This window comes from Thamnophis sirtalis, unplaced genomic scaffold, assembly GCF_051295495.1.
Source record: "Thamnophis sirtalis isolate CommonGarterSnake01/CBP01778 unplaced genomic scaffold, rThaSir2_p1.2 scaffold_5, whole genome shotgun sequence".
NCBI lineage: Eukaryota > Metazoa > Chordata > Lepidosauria > Squamata > Natricidae > Thamnophis > Thamnophis sirtalis.
The window spans coordinates 89,431,368-89,447,814 of record NW_028261385.1 but is presented as its reverse complement, the minus strand read 5'-3'; the positions used below and the strand labels follow the sequence as shown (position 1 = coordinate 89,447,814).

The window sequence follows — 16,447 nt, the reverse complement described above, 5'->3', positions numbered from 1 at the left end:
TTAGACTTATATACCGCTTCATAGGGCTTTCAGCCCTCTCTAAGCGGTTTACAGAGTCAGCATATCGCCCCCACAGTCTGGGTCCTCATTTCACCCACTTCGGAAGGATGGAAGACTGAGTCAACCTTGAGCCGATGAGATTAGAACCGCTGAACTGCAGATAACAGTCAACTGAAGTGGCCTGCAGTACTGCACCCTAACCACTGCACCACCTCGGCTATTTTTTAATCATAAAAAATATTCATATTTTGCATGTTAAAACTCTTGAATTATTTTGGTTCTGAGTGGGTTACACAAAAATGTGGATAATGTACAGGTTACTACTTATGCCCACAATTGAGCCCAACATTTCTATTGTTAAGTGAGACATTTATTAAGTGAATTTTGCCCCATTTTACGTTCTTTTTGCCACAGTTATTAAGTGAATCACTTGGTCACCTCATGGCTGCTTCGCCCCTGAGGCTGTGCCCGGCTCTTCGGGAGCCAGTTCTCAAGGGAGCAGCCGCCCAGCAACTCCCCCCTCTGGCCAGGCAGAATGCCACTCCCCAACCTAGTGGTATCCCGAAGGTGCCAAGCAATGTGAGCGCCTTTCTCCCCCCGGCTCCTGTGGCTTGGCGCCTTCAGGATACCACTATGTCGGTGAGCGGTGCTCTGCCTGGCCAGAGGGGGAGTTGTCCCGGAGGTTTATTTTTAGGGGTGGGCTTATATTTTTGCCCACGGGAAAAATGTGGAAAGGCTTTAGTTTCAGGACAGGTCGTATTTTCAGGAAAACACGGTATAACTATGGCTATTGAGAAATATTATCCAGCCGGGCAGAGCTCCATGCACTGACCTAGCGGGTATCCCTAATATGCCAAGCCGCGGGAGCTGGGGAGTGGGCAGAGCGCCACGTGGCTTGGCATTTTAGTGATACCCTCTTGGTCACCTCATGGCTGCTTTGCCCCTGAGGTTGTGCCCGGCTCTTTGGGAGCCAGTTTGCAAGGGAACAGCCATCTGGCAACCCCAAAACAATAAGCCCTCCCCTATAATAAGCCCAAGGCCATATTTTGTAAGTAAAAAGAAAATAAGACCCTATCGTATTTTCAGGGAACCACGTTAGTTACTTAGCAAGTATTTTCTTATAGTTATAGCTATACAGTAAGTACCAAAAGGAAATAACAGTTAATCTGGCTTCTTTGCTAGAGAGCATTGACAACTTCTTTTTGTATACCAAATATAGAAATATTATTCACATTATTTTAAGTCATACTTTAAATTTAGCCTTAATAAAAAACATATGTGTTTTGTTTAAAAAAAAAAACCGAGGTCTATTTGCTAAACTTGTAAGGGAGATATTTTTAAAGACACAGAGATGTAATATATTTCTCTTTTTTTTGTGCGCTAGTGTCAAAAGCTTATTTTTTTACAAGGGGCCTCCTGAAATGCAAGAACAAAACTAGTACCAATTACTGCTTCACCTCTCTCTATCATGAGTTTTATAAATATAAATTATAAATGCAAATTTACACATTCTTGAGGAAACATCTAAAGGGAAATTATGCTACAGTCCATCACAGCAGTTTAATCCTATGTATTAATAATTCTGAAGCTCTGGTTTAGAATTTATAGCCTGATAATTGACCCAGATAATTAGCCAGATAGTTCTACCAGGTTAGTTACTTTTATTTCCTTTTCCAGACCACCCCTTACCAGGAAAAGAAAGCCAATGTTTATTTTCTAATACCCTGTTTTAATTAATCTTATCTTTGTTAAAACAAACAAATAAACCAACCTCTTTTAATATGTTTAAAGTTGGGTTGTACAAGCATATGTGCAACACCAGAAGATTAGAGAATATTCACATAAGCATTGTAACAGAAAAGATGCAAAGTGTATTTACAAATATTTGTTAAATATAAAATGAAATAAATCAAATTTGGCTTCTATAGTGTGCTTAATTTTGTTTCTGTTTCTACACAGGCCTTATTTTGTACTGATATTGAGTGTATTTTCATTCCCAGTTTGTATTTATCTGCTTTTGGAAAACAGTGTGATAACAAATGAGTATGACAAAAAATTGAGTATGTTAATATTCAGCTTTGCCCAGGTTCGCCTGGTGCGCCAGTTGCGGCCCTACCTGAATCGGGAGGCCCTCACAACAGTCACTCGAGCCCTTGTGATCTCTAGGCTGGAATACTGTAATGTGCTCTACATGGGGCTGCCCTTGAAGAGCATCCGAAGACTTCAGCTAGTCCAGAATGCGGCCGCGCAAGTGATCGTGGGCGCACCACGGTTCGCCCACATAACACCGATCCTCCGTGAGCTGCACTGGCTACCTGTTAGTCTCCGGGTGCACTTCAAGGTCCTACTCACCACCTATAAAGCGCTCCATGGTAGTGGATCTGGCTATTTGAGAGACCGCCTTCTGCCAATTACCTCCCTGCGTCCCATCAGATCGCATAGAGTTGGCCTCCTCCGTATTCCATCCGCCAGTCAGTGCCGACTGGCGACTACTCGGAGGAGAGCCTTCTCTGTTGCGGCTCCGACACTATGGAACAATCTCCCCGTGGAGATTCGTACCCTCACCACCGTCCAGGCCTTTCGCAGAGCCCTCAAGAACTGGCTAACCCGTCAGGCCTGGGGATAATCTTATTTTCGCCCCTCCCGAATGCTGAGTGAATGTTGAGTTTTATTGTCTAATTTACTTTGTGCACATTTCTTTTTTCGTATTGTCCTACACTCCCCTTCCTTTTTGATTGTAAGCCGCCCTGAGTCCCCTCAGGGAAAAGGGCGGCCTATAAATAAATAAATCTAATCTAATCTAATCTAACAGTCTAATTAATTTTTAATACAGTAATAATATTATTAATTAATTTTGTACTCCCCATTTTTTATTCATCTGAAAAAACTAAGGAAATGTTTAACATGGTTAGTGGTTGGATGGGAAACAGCCATAAAATCCCAGGGCTTCAAATTAGGAAGAAATAATAACAACAACAACCATAATAAAAAGTGTTTAGACAAAGGCCAAATATAGTCATATAGTCACTGCAGTTGAGTTTGACCAAAAAATTATCTTATTTTCCCCATTTTAAAAATCTGCTTTCTTTTGCAGTGCAGTGCCTGCTTTCTATTCAAAGACTGGTGTTGTCCAATTAAAATTGTGTTCCTTGATTAATGGTTTAAGCATTAGTGTTTTTAATTTCTAAAATGTGTTATGTTTTTTTCTACATGTTACTGTTGAACTGGTTCCATTTGGAAAAGAATAAACAATTTTTTGTCAAGAAATATTACCATTAAGCATCTCTGCTTCTATGTTTTATTCCAGGTTTGTTTATGCTTTTAAATATGGGGAAAAGAAAGTAGATACTGGCATACCCAGCTACTACCTTAGCTTCAGTGCCAGGGGTGTGTTCCGGATTCTTTTACTGCTGGTTTGCTCAGGGATGTGCTTCGTATGCGCGCTATGCGCACATTCGCAGTAGGTAAAAATTTTGCTTCTTTGCATGCGCAGAAGCAAAAAATAAGATGGTGTCACCTATGGCACCGCCGATAGAACTGGTTTGGATGCATTGGCGGCCGAATTACTACCTATTTGTCTGAACCGGTCCAAACCGGTAGGAACCCACCTCTGCTTGAGTCTGATTGTTGTTCAGAATGTCCTTTATGTGCCATAGTTTGAAAAGATTAAGAATATTGCCCATCTGACGATGCTAAAACCCTCAGAATATTTGGTTTGTTTGTGCACATGAACTTATGCCTTGCTTTGCATTCTTCCCACTCCACAAGTGCAAGTAAATAACAGTTTTAAAATGATTGCCATATATTTATAGCTATTGCTGTAACTATGTACATACCTTATAATCAAGTCTACATTGGCTCATGTATTATTGTTTAACAAATCACTAAAACAAATCCTAGCTTAGCATGGTGTATGAACTACAGATATGAATGCTTCATTGGACTTTTATCACTCATTGGTATAAAAAAGAACTATGCCAGCAAATATTCTGAATACCAACTGAAAACTGAAAAAACTGTGATTCAGATTTTAAAACTCTAAAAAGGCTGGCAATTCTGAGAACTAAACAATCTGGTGGGAAACATTCTATACAAATATATTTTGCGATGGAAGAAATTCAAGGCCCCATTCTTCCTCTCTTACATAAAAGGTTAGGCATCTCTAATCAAAACAGAGTTGGCAGCTTCAACAACAGTTTCAGACTGAAGCACCTATCTCCTTCTGTTTTCTAGGTTTAATTGTGATTTTTTTTCATAATCCAAGAATGGATTCCTAAAATATACTAAAGCATAAACTGAAGTATGCATTATAAATGGCAATGCCTGGATTCTCATAAACAGTGTCACAGTGTGTGAATCCATTCTAAAAGTCTGTGTAAATGTCAGGAGGATAGACTTAGCATCTAGGGAGTCCATCATAACTTTGAACGGTTACTAAGAGACCGTTCATAAATCAAAAATTAGGATATGTACTTGTTTACATATAAGTGTCCAATGAGATTAAGGTGGTGTAAAAAAATTCATAAACTAATAAAAAACGATGTTGTATAAATCAGACAAGGATGATTTGCAAACCACTAATATTATATCTTATCAAAGCATTGAAGGAACACAGCTGAAATGTCTTGTATTATTCTTCTAGAATTTCCAGCCAATGTAGCCATACAGAAACAAATGTTTTAATAGAATAACAGAGTTGGAAGGGACCTTGGAGGTCTTCTAGTCCAGCCTTCTTCTCAAAAAGGAGACTCTATACCATTTCAGACAAGGGGCTCCAGTGATGGAGCACCATAACCTCTGAAGGAAAGCTGTTTCACTAGATAATTGTTCTGTTAGGAAATTTCTCCTTAGTTCTAGGTTGTTTCTCTCCTTGATTAGTTTCTATCATTGTTGCTTGTCTTGTCTTTTGGTGCTTTGGAAAACAGGCGGTCTCCCTCTTCTTTGTGGCAGCCCCTCAAATATTGGAACACTGCTATCATGTCACCCCGAGTCCTTCTTTTCACTACAGCTATTTCCCTGATAAATATTAGACTACACTATTAAACTGCATGCAGTTGTTGGAAGAAATGTCCATCTGAGTTCAGTTTCAAGTGGGAAGAAAGGCACCGGAAACATGGAAGCTGTTTGGAAAGATAGTTTAATGGTGGACAGGACCAAATGGCTTGAGGTCCTGGGGTGATGATGTAATTAAGAGGGTTTGGGGCAATTCCTATTATGGCTGAGGGCTAATCCTATTTTTGTTGGATCTTGGGTGAGGGTATTTGTTTATGAATAGACCTAGCTATCTCTTTATTTCTTAAGTGCTGACATCTGCTGTGGGCTATTGAAGAGAGTGGGGCCTATTAAGAGTGTGTCTGCTTCATGTCTAAAAAACATGCTTCTCCATTTCTCAATATATATTCTCCCTTTAAATATTCCCTAGAATATTTCATTCTTCAAGGAGAATGGTGGGTGCTAACTTTCTACAGTCATACTGCATACATATGTCACAGTGGTGGGGTTCAAATAATTTAACAACCGGTTCTCTGCCCTAATGAATGGCTGAATGGGCATGGGTCAGTGGTCATGTGACTGGGTGGCCAACTCAACGTCACTCAAGTCAATGGGTGCTTCGCCTTAGCAGTTACAATGTAATAAGGGTTAACGGGAAAGGCAGTTTCTGTAAGCAGGGCAATAAAGAATAGACTAGAAATAAAACCAGAATGTTTCCTTCCTGCCTTCCTTACAGTGTAAAGTGGAAAGAAACAAAAGATTTTTTCCAACAACCGGTTCTCCGAATTGTTTAAAAAGTTAACAATCGGTTCTCCCGAATAGGTGCACACTGGTTGAATCCCACCACTGATATGTCACTATTTGCCCACTGAAATACAATACATAAATTTAACCTCTTAATCTGAGAAAGATGCCTTTTTTATTTTTTTCAAATTTTTATCCTGCCTTTTTTCATATAGAACCCATGGTAATGAACATACTAATACTAATACTACTTTTTAAAATATATATATATTTATTATTTATATATAAGTATATTGAACACAGTGTGACTGTCTTGGCATTTCATTCGCCATAGAAACCAAAGTGAAAGACAAATAACATATACACTACATACACAATTATACAATTATTTTTGATCAACGTATTTATTCTAATACATATATATCTCATTTCAGGTCTACTTAGCCTATTTTTCATATAGAATTCATGGTAATGAACATACTAATACAACTACTTCTATTTTCCCTAACAAGAACAACCCCACAGGATCAGCTGGGCTGAGCGAGAAAAACTGGCTCAACCAGTCACCAAGCTGCTTTTCATCTCAAGGCAGGACTAAAACTTAGTCTCCTGCTGCCTAGGTCAGCTCCCTAACAATTACACTTAACTGGGCTCTCATTTCAGTATCTTATCATTTTATCACACCTTTACTGTTATCATTTATTTATATGTATTTAATATATTTAATCTTAAATGTAAAAATTAAAATTCTGATACCTTTTAGAAGATAATATTTCAGTGATCGTAACAAAGTAACTCCTAGATTAGTGAATTCTCCTACTCACAGCTGATAAATGGGCAGATGAAGTCCTTGATCAGAAGTGATTTTGCCTAGCTTTCATGTGCCAACAGCAGCCAGTCCTAGAGCAGCAGGATTTGGCTAGTGACTCATGTCTGAATCATTACTTGATTAAACGTGTTGCGTGCTTTGGATGGGTTGCCTCTGTAAACCATTTGGAAACTGCAGTTGGTTCAAACTGCTTCTTGTTGACTAGTGTAAGCATATTACTTGCAAAATAAATATATTGCAGCTGCTTTCCAGGAATAATGGGGTCCCCTCTCCAATAGCCCACCAGAAATCTCTAAAGACCCAGCTTTTGCAGAAGGCTTTTCAAGAATTAGGAGAATTGGACGTCTTTTAAAATAGTGATCATTGTGTACTATAATTATTATGAGAACGTACTGTGCTTTGAGGTTTTATTTTAAGATTCTGTTGCATTCCATACTGTATCAAATATTCTGTTGCATTTTACTATTCGAACTATACGGGGCATTTTTAACGTATTCCAATGTGTGGTTTTACTGTGAGGTGAAGATTTGACAGCATACAAAAATGAGAAAATTGCTTACGCATATTTATACTCATTTTTTTAAAAAAAATTACTCAGTCAGGATATAAGTGTAACGAAACCGTGGAAAAACTTTCAAGATAAATGTTGCGCCACAACTTAAACTCTGTACTCGGAAGAATGTGTTTCCCTGTAGTTTACATTTCTGCCCTCATTGGTGAGGATCGATTTATCTATCCGTCGAAAAAAGAGCAATGACCGTAGCTCGCACTCCCCCTCCCCCCCTCCCCCGCTGCTCTGGTTGCCGCCTGTTGTTGCTGCCTCCGAATAGCTCAGGCGAAGCGACCTCCCAGGCAGCCGCGCGCATCTTCTTGCATTTTTTTCTCTTTCCTCACATTCTCGGCACGTTCAGTCACGCGCCCAGGGCACGAGCGCTGTTCGACCAAGTCTCCAACGGCCGGGGCAAAGCCAGCTACGCGCATTTCTCTTTGCGTGCTTCCTCATCTCTCTCTCTCTCTCTCTCTCTCTCTCTCTCTCTCCCCCCTCCCCCGCAACGCTCTCACGCAGATCCCGAAGGCCCAGTGGAGGGGCGGGGAAAGAAGAGGCGGAGGAGAAGCAGGGCGTGGAACGCCTTGTCACGCATGCGCGTGGCCGGCAACCCCGCCCTCCGTCCGCCCCTCCTTTTTCTCGTTTTCTTCCTGAGAGAGCGGCTGTTCGGCTCCCTTTCCCTTTCCCTTCCCCCTCACCCTGTCCCGTCCCTCGCCGCTTCCTTCCTCCTGTCTTGCCATGGATGGGTGAGTACCTGCCTCGCCCCGGCCGTTGCGGATTCTCCCCGCCGCTCGCTGAGGAGGAGGAGGAACAGGAGGCGAAAAGACCCCCCCCTCCTCCTTCCTTCCCCTTCAGTTTCGCGTGGCCGTCCTGCATTCGGTGGCGGCTAATCGAGGCTCCGGACGATGCACAGCTTGAGGGGTCTGCTAGGCGACGGGGCAAGGCGGAGTAAGACGCCAAGGGAAGAGGGCGAGGGAGCAAATGAGACCTCGGCTATTAGGCGAGGAAGTAAAACCCGTGGGGCGGGGGCGTCGTTCCCCCTGCCTTTGGACTACCATGCCCATCGTCCACTCCCCCAAAGGCGCGGGTGACGGAAGCTGTAGTCTTGGGAGTCCTCACCCGGACTAGGACTTTAGTGGAATCGTCGAGAATCGAGTCCCACCGCCCCTCCTTGTTTTCTTCCGCCTCCCTTCCTCGGAACCCGGGCAGCGAGCGATCCCCCGAGTTTGTTTTATTATTTTTTTAACCTCGCTCCCCGGTAGGCGTGGGAAGGCGAGGAAGGAAAAAAGAAATCCGGGTTTATAAAAGGCGGTGTGAGTTTTTCCACCCCCTCCTTTGATGAGGGCGAGGCGAACATGAAGACGCGATCTTAACTTTCCTCAGGTGTGGTCGGCCGGCGCCCAGAAACCCAGCCCTTAAACTTATCGCGCAATTTGGAATTAGGTCCCTCGGTGACCTTTTGTCTCCGTAGAAGAAAAAAACTAGGGTGGTGGTGGAGAAATAAATGAAAAGCAAATAAAAAGCAGGCGATCTCTCTCTCTCTCCCTTCCCACTCCGCTTCCTCTTCCTCTTCGATTGCGACAATAAAAGGGCGAAAGAGTTCTCTGGCTTTTTCTTCTTCCTCTTTTCCTTCCTTCCTTCCTCCTTTCCCCACCCCTCCACCCGCGATTGTCAGGTGTGGCTTTTCGACTTCATAGAGTTCTGCTTATAGGAGTTGCCGCCGGTTGGATCGTTTTCAGAGTTGTGCCCTTTGGCCCAGAGGTGCAAACAAATGTTGGTGCGTGTGTAAGTAAGGGAACAGTTTGCGAAGCAGGCGAACGTGGTCTCGAGGATGGGAGGTCCCCCACCGAGAGTGAGGAGAGTTGTTGTCGAAGCATGTCACGCCTTTCCAACCACCGAAGAAAAACGCAATCAGGAAATCGAGAGCGCCGCCTTAAAGTTAAAAGGTGGCAGACAGGCCCGAGAAAATACGGCAAAACTCAACTCTTTTTCCAAGTGTGTGTGGTGGTTTTATTCCCCCCTTCCCCCCCCCCCCCCAGCAGCAGCTTTCCATAGTATATTGCACTGCCGGCGGGGACGGCTGATAAAGCTTGCAAGTGTGAGCTTGATTTTTGAGCTGATGAAGTCTGTTAACTAGGAGTTGATTGGAACTCTCTCATAGCCATGAAAGTTAGACCTTTTTGGGGGGCTGATAAAATGTTTAAATACAGTAATGGCTGAAAGATAGCTGCTCGTACCTTGGTCTTTGTGCTTCTGTCTTGAGACTCCAGTGTTTTATTTATTTATTCCTAAAGCTCCTCATCTAAGCCAAGCAACTCAGGTGGCTGACAGTTCTAAAACTATAAAACAGCTAACACAATACAACAATAAAAGCATCCAAAAAATAGCTTCTGCTCTATTGACTGTTTTTATCATTCATTGAAGTATGTATTTTAAGTTTTGAGAAGCAATATTAATTAGGTATCTCTTTCCGAGATAGGATTTCTAGTATTCTGAACATAATTTTCACACTAATTATTTGAATGTTGCTTGCCTGAGGTGTCACAGTTTTGGTAAGAAAATAGGATTAGAAACATTTGTGTAGGTGTTCTGTTCTGATTTAGTAATACAACAATCTCTCTTCACATTTATCTAAGCAAGGAAGTATCTTAAGTATAATGAATTTAATTTATTGGTAATGACCATTAGGTCTAAACAAATGTGAAAATTTATTTTCAAGCCTTACTGAATGTAGGAATATTGCAAATGGTATTACTACTTTTTGTTTTAAGACTGCATTGCTATAACAATTTACTTGAAGAAATAATTAGGTATGTAATATGATAATAGGAGGAGGTAGGTATATAATTTTAGTATAGTTTAACTCCAAAACTTATTAAATTTATGTTCTTAATCTGTAATTCTTATATAGAAATTCAATGGCAGCTTGAAATTACTGGGTTATCTTTATTGCACATTAATTTCTTTTAATTGAGCATGTTGAACATTGTATTGTAAACGCATAATATTTCATATTCTATTATGAGAAGCTGGACATATAACATACCATCTTGGAAATTTTAAGGACGTATATCAATTATATGATTAGATCATGTTGAACTTTATTTCTAAAAAGATACCAAACATTTTTTTTTGAAATATGGCATTTCCCTTTGTCATCTGGGTTTGGTATTAATGCAAACATTTTCTTTAGGAAATAGAAAACACTAATACAATTAGCTCACACTTCTTTCCTTGTTTTTTTACTCTTATCTTTCTTGCATTTCATACATGTAATATGGCAAAAAATAATACCATGCATGTTTTAATTATGCTCTGTGAGACACCCAGAGGCTACTTGACAGGGAAGTTATATTAAATCTAATAAATAATATATTTAAAGCAAAGGAAACTGGGATACTCGCAATCTGCGTGTGTAGTGCACACTCCTTGGGGAGGGGTTTTCTAATGGATTAGAATATGTTGCTTGTGCCTTTATATATAGATACACTGTCTGGTCCATGCAAAGAGGAATTGGCTGGAAGCAGGAAATGCTTAAAATGGTACTAGTTTTGCTTAGATGGCTCATTCTAAAATGGGGAATAACAACGTGACCACATAGAACTTTTTGATAATAATGATTAAACATGATTTATTAAGAATATATATTTATTTTACTAACTCTGGTACCCCGACAATCAATTTGAGACTCTGTATTTCCTGAAAATTCTAAATAAGTATACAAGCCCCACCTATATGACTGAGCAGATAGATTTTAAATATTTTCCTTTTATGAATGTGTTTTAAGATTTGTATGAGGAGTTTTAATTTCTATGATTTGGGACGCTTTTGTGGATATACAAGAAACAAGGTTTTTAGTGGCTACTCACGGGTTTTGCAAATTCCTTGTCAAGGAATTCACATGTTACATTCAAATTAAATCAATTATAAAATATTTATATTTGATATAACATGAATTTGATTTTTTTCACTTAGAAAAATATGTCATTTCAAATCTAAGATAAACATACTTTTTTTAGAAGTTCTGTCAACCTGTCTGAGTAAGCTTGGGTTTTGTAAAACTAAAACCCAGAATGTTTTTTGGGTGCTTTTTGTTTTAGGCCAAACAAAATCTGAAATCTTACAGAGTGAATAGAATAAGACTACTGTACCTTGCCCTTCCTCCCTGCCATTGCTGTGCCATTTGCTAATATTCTCAGTGCTTCTCTCCCCCCCCCCTCTCTTTTAACAACTGGTAACTTGACACTTTCTCTTCTGCACATCCTATGTAGTGGATTGGCCATTAGCCTTCCACCACTTAACTGCCATTGTTAGCTTTTTTACTTCCTCCAAAACACTTTTGCCGGAATAGACATTAGTCTATAGTGGAATGCTTCATAGATTGTTTTAATGATGGTAATGTAGTTACAAACTCTACTTTCCTTTTTATATTTTCAAAGTTACATAACTTTCACACCATCTGAAATAAAACATATTTTTCTTTATACTATTCAAGGCTATAGAAATAGGTATGGTATTGTTATCAAATGTTCAGTTGATTCGATCTGTATTAAGAATTTTGCTCCTCTTATTTTCAGTTATTCACAAACTCATTTACAAATTTTCATTACATTACGTTAGTTTTTGGTAATAGCATTTCAAGCAATCCACTAATGTGTCCTATTGCGCATCTTCTGGGAAAATAAATTCTCTGTGCTCTCTGCTGAACAGCTGCTACAAAATGATTATTGTGACAGTTCTTTTCAATGTATGCCACATTGTCTTTTATTTCTAGAGCATTGAGGTGTAGGAGGTATATCACTTGAGGTATAGGAGATGCCTAATATAAGCACTGCAAATAGGGATACACAAAACATTCTGTGCATGCATTGTTCTGTATACAGAACAACTGCTTTTGGGTGCTTTGTGGCCCACCATTTTAAGTGTGCTTCAGTTATGAGGAGTAAAATAGTGTGTTGTTGTTTTTCTGGAAGATCAAAATACAATTGATCCAGGCAGAAGAGTTTGTTTTGGATTGGGGGGGGGGGGAAGGGCCAAAGCTTGAGGGGTTTCTTTGGCAATCATATGTGTGGAGATCAGTAGCAACAATAGATTAGTAGCAAAGAGAAGGAAGGGAGGGCACTGGGTAGATTTGATAAGTAATGCATGGGACATCAGTGGTGTCTTGAGAGGTAGGAAAGGAAGAGGCCTGGAAATCGGTGGACAGGGCAGGAAGGTGTATGTGTAGCGTACAGCCTTGTTTTTACCCTTTCCATAAAATCACTGGGAACTGTCTGGATTTTGGCCAAAACGTGGAACAATCAAAACATTTGGATTTCATTTCTTTGCCATGGCTGAGTAATACTGGCTGTGCAGTACTTCTGGAATGTAATTTCCCCTTTTAAATGACCTATAACCCCATGTATATTCTTTTAGCCTGAATATTAGTTTCCTAATGCTAAATTTCTTCTGATCTTTTGTACACTGGCAATATACTCCATAGCAAACTTTTTATTAGGTGTTGAAAATTATTCTGAAACTTTGTGATAGTCTTTTCTATAAATATTCAGCAACGTACATTTCCTGATAGTATCAGTAAAGAAGAAACTGGTTCTTTCTTTGATAGGCAAAGATATGTCGCAATGGATATTGCTCTAGCCATCCAGATATAGGTTAACTATTATCCACTAGATATTTGACTTTTTAAATTTCTTCCTTACATTTATCTAATGATTATTCTGCAATATATACTCTGTTGGGTGAATTGTATCCTGATAAGAAATGACTGAACCCTATCAATGAGATCTGCAATTTCAACTATCTGGAGAGTTGGTATATAATCACACTAAGCAGTATTTATGAATTACAGTCCATGCTGCAATTTTATTACAAAGTTATTCATACTTGCTTCTTGTAGGATGGACTTTGTTTGCAGTGGAAGGATAAACTGCATCATCTGACATAGATGATGTAGCTGGAACACTGCTATCAGATGACTTTGAAATAGAAAACAAGCTCCATTTCACTGAAGCAGCAGTTCCAGTAGAAAGATTTTCATGCACACATGTGCTCAGAAGGTGAATGTGGCTTCAGAGAAGCCATGCTGGACCTCCAAAGAGCTTTAGCGGCAGGTTTGGAGGGGAATGCAGCCCTAATAAAAATTGATTAATATTAGAAAGTGGTGTGGGGATAATCAAGATAATGCCATATGTAGGCTCATCCAAACAAAAGAAAGCAATGTAACGATGGTACTGCTTTTTCAGTATTAAAAAGTACATACACAGACCAAACTGGAATCGTAAAATTCTTGTTTCTGTTAGATTTAAACAAAATAAATTACTACCAGAAAAGATACTCCTTAAAAATAGGAGCATGTAAGATGCTTAGTAAGTTGAACATAGACCTTGATTCTTTTCAACATTTTTGGGCTAAGATACTTCATTCAAGCATCCAGGCCTACTATTTTATTGCTGCATTATTTGCTTTTTTGTGCAGTTCCCTGTGTTTCCGCATAAGTAGCATATTTATTACAATTTCCTAAAAGTGATTGCTTTTATGATCTGCTACTTTGATTTGGTTTTAGTCAGTAGAAAGCTACCTTCAAGGCTACAAACTTCTTTTTCAAATCTTCTGCACTGCAGGCAAATGTATACGTCATATTTCACTTTCTATTCTTCTCATCCCTTTCATAAATCCAAAGTGTATTTCCATTTGAAATGATTTGTACCAATTTTATACCATTCTGAGTTTTCTGCATGGCCTGTATAGTGTTCTACTAATCGATCTTCAAGCAGTTTCCTTTCACTGCTGTTCCTTAGCTGATACCAATGTCCTTGACTTCAAGAATAACCAGACTGCCCCCCCCTCAATCATTTTAATGTTTCCTTTTCTCTACCTGACAATGACAGTGCTGCAACCAGTCAGGTTTTTTCCCTGGCTCTTCATTGAGCCTGCTGCCCCAAATACTAATGGACATAAATGTCCATTTGTCTGGACACAGATCACCCCAAAACATCTATTCTGAGCATGGACTGGTTCATGCATAGAACATCGTAAAAATATATAATACAGGTAGTCCTCAACTTACAACCACAATTGAGGCCAAAATTTTTGTTGCTGAGCAAAACATTTGTTAAATGAATTTTGTCCCAATTTATGACCTTTTGTGCCACAGTTGTTAAATGGATCTGGCTTCCTCATTGACTTTGCTTGTCGGAAGGTCACAAAAAGTGAGCATGTGACACGGGCACTGCAACTGTTATAAATATGAGTCAGTTGCTAAGCATCAATTTTTCATCATATGACTATGTGGATACTGCAATGGTTGTAAGTGTGAAAAACGATGATGAATCTCTTCAGTGCTGTTGTAACTTTGAATGGTCACTAAGTGAACTATTGTAAGTTGAGGATTACATGTATTTTCAAATATTATGCAGTGTTTTTTTTAACACAATCCTTGCTTTGAGCCTATAATCCAACAGTAAAAATACTAAAGCAAGCAAATCCAGATATGAGTTCTTAAAATTCTTTAACTGATTTTACAGTGGTCCAGTACATTATTCCTATGAAAGTCATTCGGGGAAAAAGAAAAACCAAAATGTCAGTTGATTCTAACTGATCTAGAAAAACCGGTTTTGCAGTTTGCCTTGCTCAGATGCAGCTAGGTGGAAAAGATGAGCAGCTTGAGGATACATCTGCTTCTTATAAGATTGTAAAACTAACCATATTGCAAAATGTTTAGTGTACTGTCAGTTCAAGTTTGCTATCTAATTTGAAAATGAATTCCACTGAATATATTGGCATGTTAAATATGACAACTTACTTTAAATATCATTTCATTTTTCATAACTATATTTTGCTTTTATATAATCACTTTAATGTGCAATAGTGAGATATATTTAATTTTATAGAGCTATAATTATGAGGCTCTTGGTAGTGTACAAAAAGCTATAAAACAATCAATGAAATATAATGGCATGTTAAAGCCAGCGTATACTTTAAAATTGGATTCCTCATAAAAGAAAACAGTCACAAGATAGTTCCATCTTAACAATAAATAAAACACTGTCTGGAAGAGCTCTGTCTTCACTTGCATCCAGAAAATTTTCAATGTGAGGGAGGTTGAACTTTCATGTAAAGGCTTGTTCAGTACTATAGGAGCCATGACAGACTTCAGCCCTCTGAATTTTAGAGAACTGAGGAATTACAAGTGTAGAAATCGGATTTATGGAGTCAGATATTGAAAATTGATTGAAGTTGCATATAATTGTTCAGAAAAAAAATTAATTTGTTTCTAAACATTTTACCTTGGTTTTTGTGCTCAGTTCAATTATTTCAATAATCTAAGGCAGGGCTGTCAAATCCCCGGCCCAGAGGCCGGATGTGTCACATGCTAGCTGCGCCCACACCTGGTTTAGTGAAGGGGGAAAAGTCCTGATATGTCATGTGACACCAATGTGACAACGTTACTTTGACACCCCTGATCCAAGGTAATTGTTAATAAATACTTTAATAACACTGTACTATAACTGCTATGGTGTGAGTGAGCTTGGAATTGACAATGTAATGAAGTGTCTAAAATACATGATGTTTAGATTTCCCTTTCTTGTTTTAGCAGTTCTGCTTATTTGTAATTGCTTGAATGGTTGAAAAGAATATTCCCAATTGTTGTAAATAACATAGCACACTTGCTTCAAAATACATCTTAGCAGCTGCAAGTCCACACTACCATACTGGTAAAAACTTTCTATTAGAATAATCTAATAAACTATTAATTGATACGATTATTTTCCTGCTACTAATTTGAATAGGATGCAGTTAGTACTGCAGAATTTATAGCAGTTTCTATTCCTATTGCAGGCATGTAGCTGCATGAATCCAGCTGTCAGGTGCTGCTTCATTTAATAATCAGGAAAGAACGTGGCACGACAAAACCGCGCTCGTCAAAATAGCGGTAATTAAACCGCGTCGCTAAAGCCGCGACGTCATCACCGCGCGTCATCACCGCGGCGACAACAGCGCGGCGACAGAAGGGCGCTTTAGATCCAGATACATGCTTCGTTCTTTGCCTCTGTACCTCCAAAGGTAGCCCTCCTCCAGCTGCTCCTGCTGCTCCAACAGGGGCGCCCTGCGTGGGGCTCAGTAATCCGGGGGGCGCAATGCCCGTCTTGGGGGCGCCCACCAAGACCCCCGCCAGGGCAGCCGGGCTGACAGCGGCAGCGGGCACGGGGCAAAGCGGGCTGCCCAGCAGCAGCAGCCCGCGGGAAGGGTCCAGCTCAGCCGTGGGGGGCAGCAGGAAGCCCGCGGGGGGCCCGAGCGGGGCCGGCAGCAGCAGGCGGAGCGCAGGCTCTGACGCC

The 16,447-nt window shown here is 39.9% G+C and overlaps 1 protein-coding gene across 2 annotated transcripts in view; it reads left to right on the top strand.

The window, feature by feature from the left end:
• Nucleotides 1-7,751: 7,751 nt before the first annotated feature.
• PTBP3 (polypyrimidine tract binding protein 3) overlaps nt 7,752-16,447 on the top strand; it is an 86,532-nt gene continuing 77,836 nt past the window's right edge. The window contains exon 1 of one of the 2 annotated variants that reach the window (XM_087716172.1): nt 7,752-7,858. Coding sequence is in view for 1 of the 2 variants with exons in the window: in XM_087716171.1 (XP_087572297.1) it covers nt 7,851-7,858 (8 nt within the window). In the remaining variant the exon portion in view is untranslated. The remainder of the gene's footprint in view (nt 7,859-16,447) is intronic. The other variant, XM_087716171.1, reaches the window with a different exon arrangement.